This window comes from Pelodiscus sinensis, chromosome 5, assembly GCF_052426305.1.
Source record: "Pelodiscus sinensis isolate ZL-2025 chromosome 5, ASM5242630v1, whole genome shotgun sequence".
In the NCBI taxonomy this organism is placed as follows: Eukaryota; Metazoa; Chordata; order Testudines; family Trionychidae; genus Pelodiscus; species Pelodiscus sinensis.
Genome location: NC_143056.1, coordinates 83,621,772 through 83,644,998, shown reverse-complemented (window position 1 = coordinate 83,644,998; position 23,227 = coordinate 83,621,772). Strand labels below are relative to the sequence as shown.

The window sequence follows — 23,227 nt, the reverse complement described above, 5'->3', positions numbered from 1 at the left end:
TAAGGCCCTCACTAATGGGGGAGGCAATCTAGTGAGAAATGATGTGGAAAGAGCAGAAATATTCAATGCTTATTTTGCCTCAGTCTTCACAGACTGTTGCCCTAGGACAGCACAGTATGGGGAGGATGTGAGCAGCCCTCAGTAATGAAAGAACAGGTTAAGGATTATATAGAAAAGCTGGACATGCACAAGTCCGTGGGGCTGGATCAAATGCATTTGAGAGTTGTTTGATGTGACTGTAGAGATAATGGCCATTATCTTTGAAAATTCATGGCAATCTGGGGAGGTCCCTGATGATTGGCATTATATTTGCCTTTTTCCAATCTTGAAAAAAGGGAAGAAGGAGAATCTGGGGAACTGCAGACTCTGACCACAGTCCCTGAAAAAATCATGGAGCAAGTCCTCAAGGAATCCATTTTTAAACACTTGGAGAAGAGGAAGGTGATCAGGAATAGTCAAAATGGATTAATCAAGGGCAAGTCATGCCTTCTGTGATGAGATAACAGGCTCTGTGAATATGGTGGAAGAGGTAGATGTGATATACAGGTTGAACCTCTCTAGCCCGACACTCTCTGTTCTGGCAACATGTGTGGTCCGGCATGATTTTCGTTAGCCAGATGTCCACTTATCACGGATGTGGCCAAGTTTCCTCAGTCCTGTAAAGTTTGTTTACAGCCACTGGTCCTACCTCTCAGTGTTCTGTGCTCTTATTTAGCTCTGTTTTACCCCGTAATGTCTTCTAAGAGCCCAGTAAGCAGTGGAACTGTTGGTAAGGCTGCTAGACTATATTGACTTCTGTGGTTTGGCAAATTGTCTTGTTTGGCACTAGTGAGATCCTGAGTGAGCCAGACTAGAGAAGTTCAACCTTTAGTTAAGCTTTTGGCATGGTCTCTCACAATATTATTGCCAGCAGGTTAAAGTAGTATGGCTTGAGTGAATGGACTATAAGGTGGATAGAAATCTGCTAGATTGTCATCTCAGCAGGTTATGATCAATGGCTTGATGTCTAGTTGGCAGCCAGTATCAAGTGGAGTGCCCCAAGGGGTCAGTCTTGGGGCCAGATGTTCAACATCTTCATTAATTATTTGTTTTATGGGATGAATTGTAATCTCAGCAAGTTCACAGATGACACTAAGCTGTGGGGAGAGGTAGATATGCTGGAGGATAGGGATAGGGTCCAGCATGATTTGGACAAATTGGAGGATTGGGCCAAAAGAAATCTGATGACATGCAACATCAGAAGGATGTGCAGAGTTCTGCACTTAGGATGGAAGAATCCCATGCACTGCTGCAGACTGGGGACTGAAAGTCAAAGCAGGAATTCTGCAAAAAAGGACCTGGGGATTATTGCAGACAAGAAGCTGGATAGGAGTCAACAGTGTGACTTTGTTGCCAAGACAGCTAATGGCATATTGGGCTGCATTAGTAGGAGCACTGCTAGCAGATCAAAGGAATTGATTATTTCTTTCAATTCAGCCACAGCTGTAGTATTGTATCCAGTTTTGGGTCTCCCGCTGCGCAGAGGTTGTGGTCAAACTGGAGAGAGTTCAGAAGAGGGCAACAAAATATTAGGAGACTGGAATACATGACATATGAGAAGAGGCTGAGGAAACTGCTTATTTAAACTGCAGAAGAGAAGAGTTAGGGTGTGGGGGGATTTGATAGCAGCTTTCAATTACCTGAAGGGGGTTCCAAAGAGGATGGAGCAAGATTATTCTCAGTGGTGGCAAATGACCGAACAAGGAGCAGTGGTCTCAAGTTACAGTGGGGAAGGTCTAGGTTGGATACTAGGAAAAGCTACTCCACTAGGAGGGTGGTGGAGCACTGGAGTGGGTTACCTAGTGAGGTGGTGAAATCTCTATCCTTAGAGGTTTTAAAGGCCAGGCTTGACAAAGCCCTGGCTGGGATGATTTAGTTTAGATTGGTCCTGCTTTGAGTGGGGTGGGGGGAGGAGGTGATTGGGCTAAATGACCTCCTGAAGCCTCTTCCAACCCTAATCTTCCATGATCCTGTGAGAGGAGCTGTGTGATCTCTGTGTGTCTGACTTAGGACTCTCTATAGTTTTCCTTCTAGACTCCTTGGGCAAGTAACTGAGTTTGGGGGACATCGCCATGGACCCACTTTCAGAGTTGCAGGATGACCTGACTCTGGAGGACACCAATCAGTCCCTAAACCAGCTCAAACTGGCCTCCTTAGATGAGAAGAACTGGCCAGCAGATGAAGTGCCTGTTTTTCCCAAGTCAGGTGAGCATCCCTGCTGGGGCCAGTGGATATTTGGATGCAGAGCTGGTTTTGAGCTATGGGGCTTGGGACATGCAGTTTCCTTCCACGGACAAAGCTAAGACTTGACAAAACTCACTTCTCCTGTGTCCAAATCTAGATGATTTTAAAACAGTTGTTCAGGAAGACCATGGTAATGCATTAACTTCTCTGCATGTCACGGACCCTTCTGCCCTCATCCCTTTGTTCCCAGGCCCCTCCCCATGTTGTTCAAAGTCTGTTTCTGTTTTTGTGCTAATTGCTGGTTTACTGGTTTTTTTGTTGTTGTTTTTTTGTGCAGAGGATACCAATCACTCCCCTGAAGCCATCACTCACCTCCGCTGGGATGATCCATACTATGATATTGCTCGGCACCAGATTGTGGAGGTAGCAGGTAACAACCAACTCTTCCCACTCCTTCCAGTGTTGCCTCAGCAGTAGGATCAAATGTGGCTTTGTAACTTGGAGTGGAAAGGGGCCTGCCATGCACCATCCACTTGTAGCAGACAACAGGGACAGCTGACATCTTGGGAGATGGGAGCCTCAAATCTTTGGAATGTCTGTGGCAGTTCTTATTTTCCATTGTTCTCAGTCTGACTCAGATCCATTCCCAGGTCTCACTGTCTCCAAAGTTAAGGACGCTCACTCCTGCTGATGTGCGTTCAGTGGAGCCCCACCATATCCCAAGGCATGCTGCAGCACCTCCTAACTGATCACACCAGAATTGCCACCTCCCCCTGGTTCTTCAGGGAAGTCGTTAACATCTAAGTTGTCAGAGCAATTGGCATATTAACTGGTGTGGGACTATATAGTTTGCACAGTCAAAGCTTGTGGCTTTGTTCTTGTGCTACACCCTTTCATCTAACTGGATTGTGTGGGCAGCCCAGGCTGCTACAGGGAACAGATGAGAAAGAGTGTCAACTTTGTTGATACTTAAGTGATAATTAGGCTGCAGCACAAATATTAACTCTTGGAGCACTGCAAACACCCTTTGCAAATCCCAGTTAATCAGTTAACTGGTGAAACTTTAGGTTTAACTGGTTAACTGATTAAGCAGGATCCTGCTCCTGGCACTCTTGTGCAGGAGGTCTGACAGCAAGGAACTAGCAGCTGTGCGTGCAAGGGCTGCCTCCGCTGCCAACCCCCCATGTGCAAGGCTCCCGGCTGCCACTGCTAGCCTTTCCATGCCAGGGGGCTGGCAGCAGGAGCCAACAGCTGCATGCAAGAGGGTGGGGGCGATTTCTACTTCCTGCTCCCAGTACTCCCTCTCCCTCCCAAGGGTGGCCAGCTTCTGCTCCCAGTTCCTCCGCGCAGTGAAACCTGATCCTGACCCCCACAGGAAAAAATATTATTATCCACTTCTCTGGTTTGTTTGGGACACGTGTATGGAGTCTGACTCTTTTCTTCTCTCCAGCGAGGCCACTCCAGCTTTTTGGAAATTCTCACTGTTGTTCTAAAACGATGGCTATGGCTTTTTTCCAGGCTACTTTATGTCTTCGGAGCCTTGGCTAGTCAGGTTAAGAGTGGAATAATTCAGTCACTGGCCAAAGTGTCTCACACCACAGCTGGCCTGGGTCAGTTTTCAGTGGCTCAGACTGCAGAGTTATAAAATTATACAGTTGATGTTAGGCTTAGTCTGCAGCCTGGTCTCTGAGACCCTGCAAGGGAGGAGGGTCCCAGAGCCCACACTTCAACCCGAGTCCAAACATCTACATTACATTTCTATAGCCCTGCAGTCTAAGCTCCACAAGCCCAAGTTAATTGGCATGGGTCAGCTGCAAGTATTTTTTTGTAATGTAGAAATATTCTTAAAATCGTGTCCATGGTGTACTGATTTGCTAGATTCCTGATCCTGCTTCCAGGGTCTAAAGTTTCCAGGACTATGGCTATCCCAAATCACCGCCATGTTCTCTATAATGCTGTGATTGGGTTGGAGGAGTGCAGGTTTGTGTCATTCAGTGCTTCAGTGACAGAAGCTCAGACATTTTCTGTTGCAGATATTTGCTAAGGCAGAGTGGACAGGCATTTCTAAACACCAGGAATTGAAGAGTTAAATGATTCTCTTACCTCAGACAAAGCCAACAGTGCTAACTGAGTGGTTAGATCAGAACCAAAAATGGGCCCAAACCAAGGATATTCTCTATCATGTGTTATGTGCTTGATATACTCTCCGATGTTCTGTAGAGCTTTTATCCCAGTGAATCCCAGTGTTAACTTTTATGAGCTGCATGAATAGGTGTCACTGAAATCCAGCCAGCTCAAAGGCAGGGTACAAGAATGTTACATAACAGTGTAGGCTACAAGGTGAAAATTTCCTAACTGAAATGGTAGGTGGGATTTCAGGAGATTCTCATGGACACAGTGACCAATTGGAATGTGTGTCTGGGCTGTGGAAGGACTCTCCTCCCCCACTATGGGGTAGGTTTGTGCCACTGGGATAATGATCTCTCCTTTTTTATTTTTAAGTGCCTGTACCTATGATCTTTGTGTGCTTTGGAAGCTTTCCTCTGAAGCTTGTACCATTGGCTACTGTTGGAGTTGGATTAGCAGACTAGCTGGGCTGATGGCCTACTGTATTTGTACAGTTCTTGTGTTCTGTGATCATCTCCAGTACAACTTGGAGGGCATTGACTTGCATTATTCCAGGCTGGTCATTTCTTCCCCATTGCAAATAGTCCTTTGGTTGCCACTCTCCCATCCACCACCATGTGCCCTGGGCATGCTCAGTGCCTGCCATTCAGTTTTGAATTCCAGCAGCTGATGTCCTGGAACTATGCTGAGTAGATTCAGAGCTGGTTGCTGAAGTTCCACGATGTCTAGTGTGACGCTGTTTGGACTCCCTGTGTTTATAGGGACCAGGAGGGAGACCACAGTAGTTGCAGAACCATTTTATGAGTGGAGGACAGGCTAGTACTCGGTGCAAGGGGAGATGACCTCAGTCCAGACAAACATCACTACACCCACCAGCATAGCTGGCACAAATTAGCTTGGTAATGGCAATTTCAGAAGAGAGGCTCAGGACTGAGTGTAGCATGGAAATGGAATTGCCTTGTGACTTCTAAAAGGGGAATGGTCTTTTTTGGGCTGGACTGAAGCACATTGGCAGCTGCTGGTGGGGAAAAACTCACACCCTACTGCTGCCCAGGGTAAACTTGTTCTGAAAATGGAGGCTCTAGATCAGTTCAGAGATGTCAGTCTGGGACCCTTCATCAGTAATCTGGTTTTTTTCCAGAGTTGATGACCAGCTATTCTAGCAGAGGCGAATTGGCAGTGCAGCTCCAGTTAGCAAGTTAATGGAGATGTACTCCAGAAGCGCCGACATGTTCAGCGCCTGGCAGCGGGCCCTGTTGCTCTAAGGGGCTGCCTGAGTCACACTCTGGGCTCCGTGACAGGGCTCTTATTCAGCCTCTTAGTCAATTATTAATAAAGTAACTGAAACAATACTCAAAATGTCAAACCACAGCGCAGACCTTGGAATCACTGGGTCACATTCCCAGGACTGCAGTGGGACATGTTCAGACCCTCCTGGATTAAACTGGTGCTGGGAGGGGGGTGCACATTAGAGATGGAGAACAAGCTGCATCAGTGCTGGAAAGAAGCACTAAGGGAGCCTCTTTCAAACTAGGAAGAAACTGATTAGAAAATAGCCTTTGGCAACCTGAACCTGAAGAACTAACACTGAGGTGCTTTGGGCTCATCAGACATGCTTCTGATCTGCACTTAAGCTTCATCTGTACTGGGACAGCTTCCCATGGCCAGCCTGAGAGAACCAGCCCCTGTCTCATTCCTTTTGTGATCATTACCAAATGGCTAGAGAGAGAGGTTTTGCCATCCTGCTGCTTCAGTAAATCCTCCAATAGCTCTGTTCAGCCACCTATGCCCTATCCTCCTGCACATCAGGGCAGAGGGCATGTGGCTAATTCTGTCCATCTTTTCCTGAACGAGTACTGGAATAGTCCATGCTGGGGCACTATTTTGAGACATTTTCAAGGAAATAGAAGCAGGAGGCTAGTTCACATCCTCAGGTTGAGCTTGTTGCATCCAGTGCTGTTGTGTGAGATTAGAGCAGCTCAACAGAAGAATGCGCAGTCTTTGTGCAACACAGCTTAATATTACAAAACCAATTATGGCTGCACAATAATTGGGAGAAACATTATCTTGCTGATATTCATTTGTGATCCAGGTTGTCCTCTGGTCTCCCAAGCAGTCTGGGGTCTAAGAGGAAGGATTTGAACTCTTAAGAAATGTGGAGTAGAATTGGAGGGAAAATAGTCTTTTCGTGGTTGTTCTCTTCTGCTCCACTTGGAAATTTTGGAAATATCAAGAACCAAAATATTTTGATCAACAGTGGTTTCAAGTAGTCCCATGGGAGTTGTACTTGGGGGACAGTATGCTTCTGTTCTCCTCCATGAGCCAGACTCTGGAAAATGCATGACTCTTAGGATGCACCCTTTCACCTTTCTAGATTGAGCAAGGGTGTTTGTTTGAGGAGTTTCTGGCTGTGATGCATCATGGGAAATGTAATTCTTTGCTCTTCCACCTCCCTCCCTGCAGTGAGCTCTGCCGATGAGCTATTTGTGGCTGTCTGAAAGCTCTGGGAGGGCAGGGTAAGTGTTGCTGAGCACCGGGGCCTGGCTTTTCACCAGCGGTGCTCCAGCCCAGAATGCTGGACCACATATTGCCAGACTACAGAAGTCCAGACTATGGAGGCCAAACCTGTCGTTAAACTGCTTAACCACTTTTGCAGAAACTCATGCAAAGGCTGCTCGGCACCTCAGTAACCACTTCTGCAATGTAAAATCTGGGACAAACCACGACGTGCAGCATTTAGAGGAGGGCCTGTTAGCCCATGCTCTGAGAGCATTGTTGGTACCACTCCAGTCTCAGGCTCACCCCCTGGACCTCTTCTCCAGATATCTGTATTTTGTGCGTAACTTCTAAAAAACTCAGTATCCATTTGTAACACCTCAGCAGCAAAGCCAAACAGTGGTACAAGTGTAATCTTGGCCCCAAATCACAGACTAGAGTGAATCACAGCAAAAGTGGCTAATGGTTAGGGTCCACAAGGAGCTGAGAGCAGAAAACGCAAATTCCACTGGAATTTAGGGAAAGATAAGAATCTTAGAGCTGCGATAAGGCAGTGAATTCCCACTTATCCTCCTGTGGGTAGAGTTGCCAGATGGCTGAAACAAAAATACTGAAACCTTTCGCCCCCCCACCCCACACACACACACAAAAAAACCACCGGGAAAAAAATTTGTTGAAGGAAAAAAAGGGGGGGGGGGGACCAAAGTTGTGGAGCAAAACACTCCAAGAACCTGGATCACTGCCAAGTAGTTGATTAAAACAAAAACAAACCAGACATGCTTCATGGGGGGGGGAGAGGGCAACGGGGCTGGCCAGGGGAGATGGGGGGGCAATGGGGAGCAGGGTTGGTCATGGGGGGGGGGGGGTCAGGCAGAACAGGGCTGGCCGCAGGATATCGGGGGGAGGGGAAGGGGCGGGGCTGGCTCGGAGTAAGGGGGGTGGAATGCACAGCTGGGGGAATCGGGGGCCGTGAGGGTGACCGGGAGAAAGGGGGGGCAGGAAGCAGAGTTGGCGGGGGGGGGGGGGGTGCAGCGGTGCTGGCCAGGGGAGATCAGGAAGAGGAATGGGCCAGCGGGAAGCAGAGCTGAGGGGAGCGGGGGCTGCAGGGCTGGCCGGGAGGAAGGGGGGGGCGGGAAGCACAGCTGGGAGGGTGTAGGGGGCCTGGCCGGGGAAGATCAGGAGGGGAAGTGGAGGAGAACCAGCCGGCGGGGAAGGGGGGAGGTGAGCAAATTGGACGGCGGGGAGCGGGACTGACCTGGGCACTTGCTGCCTGTCCCGTGCAGGCTCCAGGTGACGCAGGAGCGAGGCGGAGGCTTCTCCTCCTCCTCACACTCAACCGACTGAGGGCTCCCGGCAGCAATCGCAGCCCCACCTCCCAGCTGGGACTCCCAGCCGCTCCCCCGCCCACACCAAGCTTCCGTGCGGTGCGCAGCCGGAAAAATCAGAAAATACCAGACATTGCACATGTCCGATATTTTCTGTTTTTTTTTACCGGACAGAGCGTGCAAATACCGGACATCTGGCAACCCTTCCTGTGGGTCTGCATTTCAGAGCCCAGGTAATGGTGAAGGAGATAAGGGAGCTGCCTTTCCCCCTTTAGTGCCAGTCTGTCAAACCTGCAGCTGCAAGGTGCACAATAATCTCTGCTTTCCCTCAAATAATTGGCCTTGCCTGGCACTAGTATGTGAGCTCCTGCGAATAATCTGCTTCTGTGTATGATGGAAGGTGCTGGCAAAGGCCTGGAGAGGGTGGGTAGCTGTTGTCTTCCTTCCCTTCAGCAGTGTAGCCCCTGCCCAACTGTCCCTTTCCAACCCCAGAAATTTGAGGGTTGGGTCTGTTGTTTGTTATTGGTGAGAAGCAGTAGAGTTCAAGCACTGATTGGTAGCTTAGTGGGTTGCACTGGCAGAACGGGCTTTGTGTTGGTGTACAGCAGTGGTCCCCAACCTTTCGAGGTTGTCGGGCGCCAGGGGGCGTGGCCGTTCGCCCGCCGGGTGCCAGGGGGCGGGGACACTTGCGCCCCCCCCCCATAGCCGCATGCCCGGGGGCGGCCTCCCCCCCCCCATAGCTGCATGCCCGGGGCCGGCGCTCCCCCGCCACGCGCCGCGCGCCTGGGGCCGGCGCTCCCCCCGCCACGCGCCCGGGGCCGGCGCTCCCCCTGCCATGCGCCCAGTGCCAAGCCAGCCCAGCCCCGAGCACCTGGCGGGCGCATGGCCTATGATCTTTGTGTTGGGCACCGTGTTGGGGACCACGGGTGTACAGCATAGCCTGTGGAGCAGTGGAGAGTTTCCATTGCTGCAAGGGGAGAGGAATACCAGTCCGGCTGCAGGCAGGGAAAAAGGCAGAATACTGGGTGTTGCTCTACCTTACTATGTTGTACTTTAGATGACAGATTCAGGACAGAGATTTGTCTCTGTCTGACCGTTGAACATACCTCTGCCTTTTCAAGGGGGTACTAGAGCAAAGGCAGTGACTGCAGAGCTTTCATTGGAGCTGTGTGTCGCAATGGGTTGTGCTGGAGATAGCTGTGCTCAGCAGGGTTTCTGCCCTGCCTTCCCTCAGTGATAGCAATGGTTCTTTGCCTAGTGCAGTGTGTTTTCATTGTTGTTGTTTGGACAGGAATCCCTTCCCCCTCAGCACTTGTTGTTGGCTTTGTAGCATTCATTTGGGACATTGACGTGGTGCAAAGTGATGAGCTGCCTCTGCAGAACTGATATTTAGGATGTCCCAAAGAAAGGCTCAGCTCTTGCCACAAAATCTGACCTGTGACTGCGGCATGTGAAATTGAGAGGATGGGGAGGCTTTCAAAGGTAGCTGTGCTCTTGCCAGCCCCTAGTTGAGTATCTGTGGTGGAGCCTGCCCTCTGACCAAGAGAGATGGCAATGGGTGGGAGTGGCATAGGATCTCAGATTCTCACCTAGGATCTACTCTTTTACACTTATTGATAGGCAATAATATTAAGGGTTCACAAAATGTCATGGACGCAGCTAGAGTATAAGAAGTCCTCATCTGTTGCTTTGTAAGTAGGGTCACTCTGCTAATTGTAAAGCGCATCCTCCATCCGTCTCTAAAATCCTCTCAGTCAGAGGTCCCTGACATTTTGAACAGATTTACTTCACCTCAGTGTTATCTCCGTTTTACATAAGGGGTTACTGGAGGATATAGCAGGGAAGGTTACACATTGAGTCAATGAATAAGCCTGGGAAAGGCACAGGAGTAAGACCCAGACTCCAGTTCTCTCCTTTAACCACTAGATGAGATTGCTTTTCATAGGAACGTGGGGGAAGGATAAGAGAAAGAACCCTGATCTCTGCAGCAGAACTGCTAGGAGCCTGCATGTGCGGTTGCCTGAAGTGACTCTGGAATTCAGTCCTTAAGATTGTTCCTGTAAAGGGGCTGCAGACTTGGCTTTTTGTAACTTTGTTTCTGTTCCTCCAGGGCAGGGTGCATTTGATGGGGCCCAGTCAGGTAGGTAGAGTGACTGGTTCTCATGTCATTGGCATTCGTTGCTCTGGATTGTGGTATTTCTTTAGCATGATTGTGGCCTGTAACTGGGTTATCTCAGGGGAGCCCAAACTTTGCCCAGCCTAGGGCTGCTTTGGTGACTTGCCAGAAGTGTGAAGGCTGCATGTAATGTGCACTAAACCAAACAAATTGCAGCCACCTTCTTCTTTGATGTGGAAGTGCAGCCACCTGGAACTGTCATCTCGGTGGACTGCACTTTCATGTTAGACATGGCAGAACTCCTTTAGGTGAGTTTAGTCTGCAGACTTCATGCTGGGCACACTTGGGTTTTCAGGTGTTGGCATGAATTCTGTTCCTCCTTCTGGGTGGTGATGGTTTCTTGGGCCAGGTTACCTTGGATCCAGCTTCATCTTATTGTGGCATGTGGTTCAGTCATCTGCACTGAGACTGCTTTCCTCCTTCTCATCCACTGTTATAGTCAGGAAATTGACTTGCTATGCAGTTGGCACTCCGATTGGCCACTCTTCCATGAAATCTCCAAGAGGCAATTTTTTCTCTCCCAGCTGCTGGTGAGACATCATGTTATGATGGTGTGTCCTCCACACTAGCCTGAAGCTGTGTTAGGTGGCTCTAAGTGCTAGCTGAGGCGGGTAATCACATTTGCTAACATTCTCTGGAGTCCAGCCCCATATGTCAGAAGGCTGGCTGTTACTATGTCATTGGACTTATCAACACTGATGAACTCTGTTCTAGTGCTAGAAATTCTTTCCATTAACTTTGAACTCTCTGCTGTGTGAGCGTTTTGCTCAGGCCCTGGAATTGCTGATAAATGTCCGTTTTTCACAGAGACAAGGTGGCTGAGGTAATATCTTTTATTGGGCCAACTTCCGTTGATGAAAGAGGCAAGCTTTTGAGCTTATTCAGAGCTCTTAGGTTTGTTTTTCACAGCTGTGTTAGTGCAATTCTTTCTATGTGGGTGTTCCCCACTGCCTTATCTCTTCCTGTTTCCTAATCTGCCATGCCCTCAGCATATTCTTCCTATTTTACTTTTTTTCTTCTCTCTCTCTGCAACAGTCTTATAATTTAAGCACAAATAAAGCATAAAATAGATATATTTGTCCTTTATCCTGGAGTCACTTAGTTGGAGTCAGCTGGTTCCTAATATTACCTTGAAACATTGCATCTTGGTAACATCAACTCCATATCCCTAGCTTCCAATTCCACAGATATTCTCTCTTGGTTCTCACCAAAACCCATCTGGATTCTTCATATGGCTTTATAATTCCAGTAGTTTGCTCGTGTGACTTGGTGATACATACCTAGATAAAGAGAGACTGGCTGCTAAGATAACTATGACTGCAAATTGTAGGATTTTCTTCCTGTCTGCTTGAAATGCTCAATCTGCTTCAGCATTGAAGTGAAGCTAAATTATGTCAGAGATATGTGACCCCTCCCAGCCATGTCACCAGCTTGTCCAGAGTCTGAAATGGTATTAAATACAGTAGTTAGTTGCTGGCTTCTGCTCTGATAAAGGCACCAACATGTGATATTCCAGGTTGATCAGGCAGTCTTACCTGCAGGACCTGTAATCTCTGTGAACCTCAAGTTTGGTTGAGGGCCATATCTCTGAGGTTTGTTACTCATATACTTGAATGCTGTATCTTTGGAGTATTTTGTAACATTGGCTCTTTGCTGGCAGACCCTGTCTAACTGCATTCTATTAATATCTAAATACTAGGATATTTTCCAATTGAGATTTGCATAGAAATTGGATACCCATCTGATTGTACCTACAGAAATTAAGAATAATCAGGTTCTTCACAAGCGGCGAGGAGTCCTGTGGCACCTTATAGACTAACTGAAGTGTTGGAGCATAAGCTTTCATGGGCAAATGCCCACTTCGTCAGATGCATGTCATGCATCTGACAAAGTGGGTCTTTGCCCACGAAAGCTTATGCTCCAACACTTCAGTTAGTCTATAAGGTGCCACAGGACTCCTCGCCGCTTTTGCAGATTCAGACTAACATGGCTACCCCTCTGATACAGGTTCCTCAACTGGTTCTAGTTAATTGTCCTAATCATGAAACAGACTCATATCATGGCATAGATCTCAATTAGCCTGGGTGGTGTTGCCCCAGGTGAAACGCACCTGGAAATGGTATGGGCATTTTGCAGACAGTTAAGCAAATACTTCCCTTAATGGCTTTATGGTGCCATTCATTGCAGAGTGGCCTGTTCAGGACCATACTATAGCTCTGATACACCTTGTGATTCTGACACAGCCAGCACCTCTGGGGCTGTAACTTCAAACATTTGGATGGCAGCCCTCTAAGAAAAAGCAAGGTATTTGACAATTTAGCAGATGTCATAATTCTTGTTGCCTTAATGCCCGAGCATGGTATTTGGAAGTGTATTATGCTGCTGGAGATGCTACCCTCTGGATAAAGGAGAAAACTGAGGTGCTGACCACTTGGTCCTAAAAAACACCCTGACCTGGTCTCCCTAACTCCACCCTGTAGTTTCAATCCTCTAGTCTAGAGGGTGTTGAGAAACAGGAGAGGGTTCAGAGAAGAGTCATGAGAATTATTCAGAAATTAGAAAACCTGCCGTACAGTGATGGACGCAGGAAGCTCAACCTATTTAGCTTCATAAAGAAAACATTAAGGAAGTGATTTGATTACTCTGTAAGTACTTGCATGGGGAACAAATATTCATCACTGACAATTCTGAAATTAAGATTTGTGTTTTTCTAAAAGCTCTGGGAATTATTTTGGGGAAGTCCTATGGTCTGAGTTGTATAGGAGGTCACAGTGATCACAATGGTCCCTTTTGGCCTTGGAGCCACCCCATAGGTAGCTGCACTTCAGTGTTGGATGAAGTAATTCCTTGTCTGTCTGGACATTGGTGTGTGGTGTTTGTTGTATGCTTTGGACTCTGGGTGCTTTATAAGCACTTGTTGCTGGTTGTTTGCTCTTCGAGTTATTGCTGAACATACCGTTTGGGTGAGGAGGAGAACAAATGAATAGTGGAGTCATTAGTTCAAGGACCGTGGATGTGCTTTGTAGGAGTAATAGCTGTTTGCACGGCAAATAAGTGACTAAAATTTAGAGGCTTAGAAATAAGATTAACATTGCATTTTCAAAACCAAACAGTACAAGGGGTGGAACATCTTGTCAGAGATGAAACATAGCAACGATCTGCTCTCTCCAAGGCAGAGAGGCCACCAGGAAGCAGTTTCCTCATTTAGGCAAAAGGTTGTAGAATTGGCTGCAGTTGCTCATGTATAAATTGGAAGCACTGATAATTCCAGGCCCCCTGAATGCTTGGGAGTTGGTTTTGCCTTGGCTGCCTTGATCTGAGATGGCAGATGGAAATGAGATTTGAAGCAGTTTGTTTCAGGTTGTTTATAAACTAGTTGACTGAGCTCTGTCGTGACAGTAAAGAGAAGCCCAGGCATTGGTGTTGTGTTAGGCTTAGTATAGTTCTCCAGCTGTCATCCCTACATGCCGTTACCCAATGTACCATTCTCTTGATTTGGGAGGCAAATCTAGCTGTGTTTGGGAGTGCCCCAAAGGATTAGATACCCCTTTCTTTTTCCTTTCCTCTCATGAGTACCCAAAAGAGAACATGCCTTCCTCTCTAATGCTGGTGCAGGGACTGTACCTTTGTCCTGGATTCATAGACTCTAAGCCTGAAAGGGACCATTGTGTGACCTCCTGTCTATTGCTGGCTGCAGAACTGACAGCAGAGGCATTCTCACTGGGGCTGCGTGCCAATTGTGGTTACAGGCATTGCCTACTGGGCCCTAAGCATTGTCTTTCATGTTGCTCCAGTGGCAGGTGTCTAGGTAATTTTGGTCTGTCCTTAGGGCTGTGTTCTTCAGCTGGTCCATGTATAGTGATTCGCCAGGTTCAGAAATCCATTTCTCAAGGTCCTCAGCACAGAGCTCTGCAACCCTGGGATATTGCATCAGTGCAAAGCATTCACAACAAAGGCATGAACTTGGCCATGCTTGGGCTCTGCTCCTGGCTCCTGTTGTACAAACTAGCCTTGCTTGAAAGGCAGCAGCTGTGTTAAATGTAGAACATCCTACTTTTAATCTGGAGGATCAGCCTGGAGAGAATGCAGTTCTATGTACAGCACCTTTCCAGAATGCATACAGGGACCTGAATCTCTCCTTATGCTTGTCTGGGCCCCCATCATTACAGTGCCTGAGAGCATCACAAACATAAATGGATGTATCTTCCCAACACCCTATGACATCAGGAAGTATCCCTGTTGTACAGATGGGAAACAGGCATAGAGAGATTGACTAACCTGTGCCCACTGGGACACTGCAAGAATGCCTTATTCACACATCCCTAACTTAGCAAACTACACTTCATTTAAATATCAGCACAGCTGCAATGTATCTGTGTATGCACAGTGGTGTATGGCAAGCTGTCAAGAAGCTTCTTGGTTAGATGGAGTTTGGGCACTCATGCGATAAACTGTTTGTTGTTGATGTTGGTGTTGTGGCCTGGCTGTGGCTGTGTACAGTTGTTCTGGGTGCTTTCTGCATCACCCTCCCCTGGTCTTGTATATCTGCTGGGTATTATGTCCTCAGTGCTTTCTACCTCAGCATGCCTCTGTTGTGTTCATGTGATGGTTGATCATCCCCTCATGGCCTGTATCCAGAGCTGCCCCCTAGTGCCTTACTTGTCTCCCTAACTTTTGTACAGGGACTGGGTTGTTTATATTGGTGAATCTGCTGCCTCTTGTATTGTTTGGTGAGTTACAAGAAAATATCAGTAAACAGGGAAAATTAGAGAGAGAGAGCGACTGAGACAGTGGTGAGGAAATCTGCTCTCACAGCTAGGACTGCATGGGTGGGGTTGAGGACTACTGGCCCCTGAGAGAGAATGCTTTCTTGGACATTGTGGCCATAGCTATCATACCTGTGGACTTGTGACTATTCTTGGCATCAATAAGCACTTGCTTCATCTCAAGCAGGCTTTATTTCCGTACATTTCTGGAATTGGCCTTTGTCTGCCAGACCGGATCACCTGCTGTGTTTTAATGAAAGCTTTCAGCTGGATTGGAATAAAGGTGCAGGTGGGGGAGGGATGGTCAAGTCCCAGTGCAGGGATATGAAGAGAAGTGGCTGCATGCCCCATGGGAGGTGAGTTTAAGCTGGGAACTGGAAGGGATTCAGAGACCGTGAATGATATTGGGCAGCTCTACAATTCAAAAGGTGGAAACGTTTCTGCTCCATCTTGTGGCAGCCTTTGTGGCTTTACTGGTGCTATTCAGGACAGTGTGTATTCCTCCTTCTCTTGCTGAGCATAGAGATGCAGCATTGGCTCTCCAGGAAACTGGAGCTTTCAGGGCAAGGTTTGCTCTTCATTGTCCTTGTGGTGGACGGTCATAGTTCCTCTAGGCTGTTCCCGCACATTGGGATTTGAAAACAAACCTCTCTGATAGGGATATAAGCGACTAGTCAACTAATGGGCTACCCAATAAGCAAATGTAGGAACTTGGCTAGTCGCTTCTCTCCCCTCCCCCGCGCTTGCTGCCTCTATCAGAGAGAGGCAGCAAGGGGGCAGCACAAGCCTGTGCTGGAGGGAGCCGGCGTAAAAGCTGGTTCCCTCCCCTTTCCCCCCCGAGCACTGTCTCTGTGGGGGGCAGTGGGGATTGAAACAGTCTTGCTCGCGCCGGTCCCACTGTTGCTCCTTTTCCTTCGGAACGCACAAGGTCCACCTGTGGCTCTTTTACGTATCAAAGGAAGAGGCACAGAGGGGTTCCTGCTGCCTCTCTCCCTTTGAAATCTATAAGAGCTGCGGGTGGGATAGCGAGTGCCCAGCTTATCAACTAATCGAGTAGTCGATGAAAATTCCATCGCCTACTCAATTAGCTGATTGATCGAAATGTCACATCCCTACTCCCTGATGGAAATGGATAGGAGCAGCTTCATTCAGGTGGTGTGTCTGTGCATGCTCCACTGCAGTTCTGTGTTCCCACATGCTCAGTGAATCAGTTCAAAGGAGAAAAGCTCAAGTTCAGAGTGTGTTTCCTTTTCTCCTTTCAGTTCAACTCTCCCCTCATCTCCCTACTAGGGCTTCATTCATGGAGCCAGGTTCTCCATTTGGTAGAAGTCCACTGAAGTCATAAGAAGTTATGCAAGTGAGAATTTGGCCCACAGTCTGTGAAATCCCAGGAGAGGATCAGGGACCATACCCCTAGGGTGGAATACTTCTGGTGTGATGAGAGCTGTTCTTTTTAGGGCTTCAAGCTGGGTAGGGGTGTCTTGTGCTGTTTGGTACAATAACACTGGCTCTGCCAGGTGATCTCCCCAGAACAGTTTTAGGGTGTCTGCTCGGGAACTAGACACCCGTAGTTGGCCCATACCAGCCAGCTCGGGCTATGGGACTGCTTCATTGCTTTGTAGGCATATGGGCTTCGGCAGGAGCCCGAGCTCTAGGACCTGGCATGATGAGAGGGGTTATGGGCCAGCTATGGGTTTGTCTTTGTTGTCTAGACACCCCAAGGCTGCATCAGGTGATTAGGCCAGCACCTAAGTAAGATTGTTCTACAAACGACTTCATAGATTAGTGGCACCAGTTCCTACTTTGTGAGGGATAGGCTCCAGGGAGAGGAGGGATGGGACCACCTGATGGAGCTGCCTCTCATCCCCGGGCTCTGCACTGCTCCATCATGCCCAGAGCCAGCCTGTCCTTTGTGCAGTTTTTGCCTCTGCCTTTGGTTGGTTCAAGCTATGGTCCAATTTTAGTGTGCATACAGGAGCAAACTTCAGTCGAAGAGCAAATGCACCAGGAGGAAAGCACATAGCCTGGCCCCACGCTCTGGAAATGGGGACGAGGGGTGTGAGTGTGAGTGTGAGAGAGAGAGAGAGAGAGGTTTCTCTTCCAGGTATCCTCACATCTGTGTAGCACACAGCCACTGTGCTGCAGGTGCCCAACTCTGAGCAATCTCCGATTGTGTCGCTACCTGTGGCCACTGTGTATCGGACAGTTCCTCGTGCCTCGGGACAGTTCCTCGTGCCTCAGGACATCCAAGCCCCACATTTGCCTCCCTTGCTGGCTGGCGGTGTGGCATATATTCCGTACTGTCTCCAGATATCTCTTACATTACTTGCCCTTAGGGCCGTGAGTGCTCACAGCCTTTCCCAGTCTATGGGCCAGGTGGGCTCTGCTAAGGTCAGGCAAATTGTGGTGTTTGCCGTATCATCCTAGGCTTGTGTCCTGTGGTGGAGGGACAGCGATGCCTGCTCCATTGCACATGTGCTGCTGGGAGCCCAGTGTTGTCCCTGAATCTCTCTGTGATCTCTGGCATTTCATTCCCAGGTGATGACAAGTATGGACGGAAAGTAATTTTGTTCAGTGCCTGCCGGATGCCGCCCAGCCATCAACTTGACCATGTGAAACTGCTGCAGTGAGTACTGCCTTGGGGGCCCACTGCTCCTGGGACAGCCTGGAGTGGAGTCAGTCCCTATGCTCTGGGCGCTAGGGGCCAGATATACAGGCAACAGCTGCTGTTGCCAGGGATTGTCCTCCTGTATGCTCCTCTTTTTCTGCACCCAAGTGCCTCCATTTCTGCAGTGTGGCAACATTTTCCTTATGCCAGACGCAGCCAGTAGGGAGCAAGCTTATATACAGGCCAGCACATGCTGTGAGCTCAGAAGTTCCTGTGTCTTCCCAGGTATCTTAAGTTCACACTGGACCAGTATGTGGAGAGTGACTACACATTGGTGTATCTGCACCATGGCCTCACCAGTGAGAACAAGCCGTCCCTGGGCTGGCTGCGGGATGCTTACCGGGAATTTGACCGCAAGTGAGTAGGTGTGGCCAATGGGATAGGACTCCTGAGTTTTCTTCTGAAGTCTGACTTCCTGTGTGGTCCTTTTTGGAGCTAAAGCATGTCCTAGGCAAGTTCTTTCCCATCTGTAACTAGGCATCGTGGTCCTTCCTGCATCTCTACCTGCTGGGAGTTGGTGGGGATGAACGCATGTTTGTCAAATGCTATGAAGACAGGAAGTTTTCCAGACAGGCAGAGTGAGGGGCATGGACTGCTCCTGCAGAAAGTTCTCTGGGTCAGCCAGGGGCTAGCAAAGGCAAGAGTCAGTGCAAGTGTCCAGGCTGTGTGGGTGCTCCTGCCCTTGGGGCAGTCTCTCGCAGTGGAGTTGTGGGGTAGCAAAGAGCTTGGCTGAGGGTGCTGGGTACATGAGAGCTAGACAATGTGGGGAAAGTGAGGGTGCAGAATGCTAGGAAGGGGGTTAGCACAGGGAGCCCCACAGTGGGCTGAGGGTGCGGAGGTGGCGCTGGGCACACTAAGGAGCCATTTGCAGCATGGAATTGTCTAGCTCCCTGACCCAGGCAAAGCTCTCCCTCACTCAGATTCCTTTGGCAGGTACAAGAAGAACATCAAAGCGCTGTTCATTGTGCACCCAACGATGTTCATCAAGACGCTGCTGATTCTCTTCAAGCCTCTGATCAGGTAGGGGATAGGGGAGGTTGGCTCAAGCTCCCCAGGTGCAGGGGCTGTACAGCATTCCTCTGCAGGCAGGAGGGGAGCACAGGCTCCTAGCTCCTCCTGCCTCTGCTGCATTAGCCTCTCCCAGAATTTCTGAGCTCAGAAAGATCCAGGTAAAACAAGAGCCCCTCTCCTGGCATCCTGGGAACCTCAGCCCCTAGAAAGGCCACATGCTCCAGTCATTAGCACCAGGGCAGAAGGGGAGGAGGGGAATGAAACCCAGAGGGGCACTCACTTCAGTGTGTCACCAGTGAAACCGTTAGCCCCCTGTGCCACAACTGAGAAGAGGAGCTGTCTCCAGCCTGCTGCAGAGCCCAGGGAGGGGCAGGGCTATGTGTGCAGAGCCCATCTTTGCCAGGCTTTGAGACAGCTTGTGGAGCAGCTGTAGCATTGCCTCATTGAATATGTGGGTTGAGAGAGAACTGTGTTGTGTGGTACCCTACTGCTGAATCTCTCCTGTCCCCAGCACTGCCAAGGCTGCCTCAATTCCTACAGGCCCCAGGATTTCCCAGCCTTGCTCCCCAAGACAGGTCTGCTAATGCCCCCTTGCTTCTGCCCTGGGCTCCCCCCAGCTCTTCTAATGTTAGTCACTCCAGGTCCCACACAACCTGCTTGTCCTCTCTTTTGCAGTTTCAAGTTTGGCCGGAAGATTTTTTATGCGAACTTCTTGAGTGAGCTGGAGGAGCACGTGAAGCTGGGGCAGCTAGGGATCCCAAGCCAGGTGCTAAAGTGAGAGCATGCGGCCTGCCTACTCATACCCCCACAGATCTGTGAGAGAAGGCAAGGTGGAGGGCGGGGCGGGGAGACTGTGGCAAGGGGGAAGGAGGCAATAGGGAGGGGCTTTGTTTTACTCCCAAGTGATGACTCATCTGTGCTAGCAGTGCCAGGGTGCCTCAGTGAGGTGGCTCTTCCTAACCTCCCTTCCTGCCTGTCTCTTCAGGCCCACTTGGCCCTTTTGCAGCTTCCTGATCTCCTCTCAGGCACATGACCTTGCCCTCCCTGTCTGCTGCTGCCTGTGCATTCACTTTGCTCAGTAGCTCAGTGGGGCCTTCTCACTTCAGCTTCCTCTGTGGCCTCCCAAAAGTTCTTCAACTGCAACTCCTGCCTGTTTGGATCCCTGTCTTCTATGCACATGGACTCCTCCCAATAACCCCTTGCCTTCCTGCAAACCTGCCCTGCCTTCTTAGCTGCACAGTCCTTTGCCCTGGCTTTTCCCTGTCATCCCTGCTAGCTTCCCTGTTTGTATAGACCTCCCCTTGCATCCTCTTCTTTGCTGGTGGCTGAGTATTGTGGTCTCGCTGCCTCACACTTCTGAGCTGTCTGCCCTTGCCTCTACAGTGTGTGTGGGTCAGTCATCAGCAGGTGCTGTCTTTGGGGCAGTTCCCAGTGGGCCAGCAGGAGCTGGTTGTACCCATAAGACCTCGGGGTGAGTGCTGGGTGTGTGATGCAGATGCTGGTTGGTGGTGAGATGGGCAGATTCCCTACCAATCTGTGTCTCTCGCTGCAGATATGATGAGTACCTGAAATCACTGCAGAAACCTTCTCAAGTGCCCCAGAAGCCAACCCCCCCACGCCCGCCCCTGCCAAACCAGCAGTTTGGGGTCTCTCTGCAGCAGTGAGTATCTTGGAATTGCTTTGCTTTGGTGGCTGGGCCAGCCAATGCCATTGCCATTTGTATAATGCAATAGTGCAGTTGCAGAAATGGCAGCAAAATTGCCAATTTCTTGACGTTGCTGCACAATATCAGTTGTCATTTGAAAAACCCAGTTCTCTAGCTCAAGTCCTGAGCTACCCTCTGCCCACTTCATATCCTGGTCTGCCTGGGCTGCTTCTTGGTGTAAACTAGAGGCACTTCAAAGCTTCTCTATCATGCTGACAGCTAACAGCCCTCGTGGAGTTGTCAGTAACTGAGGTGTCAGTGGGATACAGGACACCTGGGATGCTGTTTTAATAGTCAGATTCTCTGGGACACATCACATCCCTGAGGCAGCTTCAAAACTGTGGAGGTGGGAAAATGACACTGGCAAATATTTAATGTATTTTTAGCTTTTAATTCAATCTTGCCACTGGAAATGAAGGGGGACCAGGCCCCATGTGCTCAGGCAGTTCTCCACGAGGTAGTTTGGGAAGTGATTTTCTAGCTCTCACGGCTCCAGGGAAAGCCTTCCTAATGGGAGATCTGTGTAACCAGCAGTGACTGCAAGCTGAGCGCAGGTGTCCTCAAGCAGCCTCTCTGAGAGGTGAACCAGCCCATTCTTTGCATTGGGATCTTGACCCTGAAGCCAGATGACGGGGCAGTCATGTCAGTGTTAGATGTTGCATTGCTGATAGTCTTGACTGAACCATCCAGCATTTTCATTGTGGGATGTAATGGCAGATGTTGAAGAGTATTACACAACAGCTAGCTGCTGTCTAGGTAGATTCCTGTACTTCCCTCCCCTACATTTAAATTCCTCTCCGTCCTTTCCTGAAATGGAGAAAGAAAAAGGATTGCACCCCATAGAGCCACTTCAGTTGTTTCCTGGTCCCTTCCCAGCAACCAAACGCTCCAGCTGAGCCTCTGATGCTTCTCAACGTAGATCAGCAATGTAACATACAGGTATTGTCGTATCAAACATGAGGATGCTGCCCTGGTTGGACTGGGCTGGGAGCAGGGAGGAGGAGCAGACTGAGGGATAGGGATGGATGCGGAGAAGGATCCCATAGAGGTTCCTGTTATGCATATATGTCAGCTGTGATGAGCTGCATGTGGGGGAGAGGTAACTGACATCCTCTAACCTTCTCTTCTCCCCACAGCCTAAGGGAGAAGAGCCCTGATCAGTCCCCTATCCCACTCGTGGTCAGGGAGACCATTGCTTATCTGCGGGAGCATGGTGAGTGCATAGGTAAAACCCTCAACCCAACTCAGGGCCATGCAGGTGCCTTCCTCTCCTCCCCACCCTAATGCCAATCCCATCCTGACAAAACAGAAGGAAAATGATAGTAGAGCAATTTGGAGCCCAAACGTGAGTGCTTGATCCAAGAAGAGAGACCCTGCCATGGCCTCCTTCCTGCAGAATATCTGGGCATGGGCAGTGCAGAGGTGTCCTGTGCACACAGAGATGCTGTTGCTCTGACAGACTTGCCAAGTGCTGTGCGTGGCTGGAAGAGTTGGAGAGCTCTGATGTCTGATAGGCCCAATCTGAGCTCTCCCTTTCCTGCTTTCCCTCCGCAGCTCTGACAACAGAAGGGGTTTTCCGGAGATCAGCGAACACACAGGTTGTGAAAGAGGTCCAACAAAAATACAACATGGGTAAGTGTCTCTCCTTAAAAGATTCAGAGGGCTAGCCTAGTTAGTCTGTAACTGGAAAAACTTAAACAGTGAATAGTCCCGCAGCACCTTAAAGACTAACAGAACATGTAGATGGTGTCATGAGCTTTCGTGGGTGCAACCCACTTCTTCAGATGAATGGAGTTATTAAAGGTCCAATTTCTAAATAAATAGGGATGGAGGGGGAGAGGGAGAGAAGGAAAAAGGAGGCAAAAAGGAAAGGAAGTGTCAATTAGAGTGTCCATGCTACATGAAGCTGGCTGAGAAGGTACTAATTGTTCTTAAGTGCCCATTGTTGGGTTTTTTTTATGTCATTAGAATGTGGAATGCAATGGGCCATCCACCTCTGTTATAGGAATCAAACCTGTAAATGAAGTTCGAAGGCTTCCCAGTGTATTTGACTTGTGGAATTGGCCTGAAACAATACCGTGACTTTGAGATCCATTAATGAGTGCCTGGGCAAGTTAAAATGTTCCCCAACAGGTTTCTGTGTGTTGCCTTTTCAGATATCTGATTTGTGTCCACTAATTCTTTCTCATAGAGACTGTCCAGTTTGGCCAACATGGCAGAGGGGCATTGCTGGCATTTGATAGGATAGATCACATTAGTGGATGTGCAGTTAAATGAGCCTCTGATATGGTGTTTTATGTGGTTAGGTCCTGTGATAATGTTGCTTGTGTAGATGTGTGGACAGAGTTGGCACTGAGGTTGGTTACAGGGGTGTTTTCCTAGATGAATATAATGGAGGTGTGCTACGTGGTTGCCGGAAAGAATTTGTTTGAGGTTAGGGGGTTGTCTACAAGCGAGGAATGGCCTGTCCCCCAAGGCTTGTGAGAGTGAGGCATCATTTTCCAGGATAGGTTTATAAGGCGTTGGAGGGGTTTAAGTTGTGGGCTGTAGCTGATGACAAGTGGTGTTCTGTTGTTTTCTTTTCTTGGCCTGCCTTGAAGTAGCTGATGTCTGGGTACCCATCTGGCTCTGTCGATCTATTTTTTCACTTCTCTGGGTGGGTATTTCCGTTTTAAGAATGCTCTATATAGATCCTGTAGGTGTCTCTGTGCGATTGGAGCAAATCCAGTT

The 23,227-nt window shown here is 49.0% G+C and overlaps 1 protein-coding gene across 4 annotated transcripts in view; it reads left to right on the top strand.

Annotated features, from left to right (window-relative positions):
- ARHGAP1 (Rho GTPase activating protein 1) overlaps window positions 1–23,227 on the top strand; it is a 38,242-nt gene that overhangs the window by 8,328 nt on the left and 6,687 nt on the right. For all 4 annotated transcript variants that reach the window (XM_075927612.2, XM_075927609.2, XM_075927610.2 and 1 more), the window contains 9 exons: window positions 2,062–2,244; window positions 2,561–2,653; window positions 17,652–17,739; window positions 18,007–18,138; window positions 18,715–18,801; window positions 19,468–19,566; window positions 20,345–20,452; window positions 21,634–21,710; window positions 22,052–22,129. In XM_075927612.2, the coding sequence (XP_075783727.1) occupies window positions 2,112–2,244; window positions 2,561–2,653; window positions 17,652–17,739; window positions 18,007–18,138; window positions 18,715–18,801; window positions 19,468–19,566; window positions 20,345–20,452; window positions 21,634–21,710; window positions 22,052–22,129 (895 nt within the window). In that variant the 5' untranslated portion in view covers window positions 2,062–2,111. The remainder of the gene's footprint in view (window positions 1–2,061; window positions 2,245–2,560; window positions 2,654–17,651; window positions 17,740–18,006; window positions 18,139–18,714; window positions 18,802–19,467; window positions 19,567–20,344; window positions 20,453–21,633; window positions 21,711–22,051; window positions 22,130–23,227) is intronic.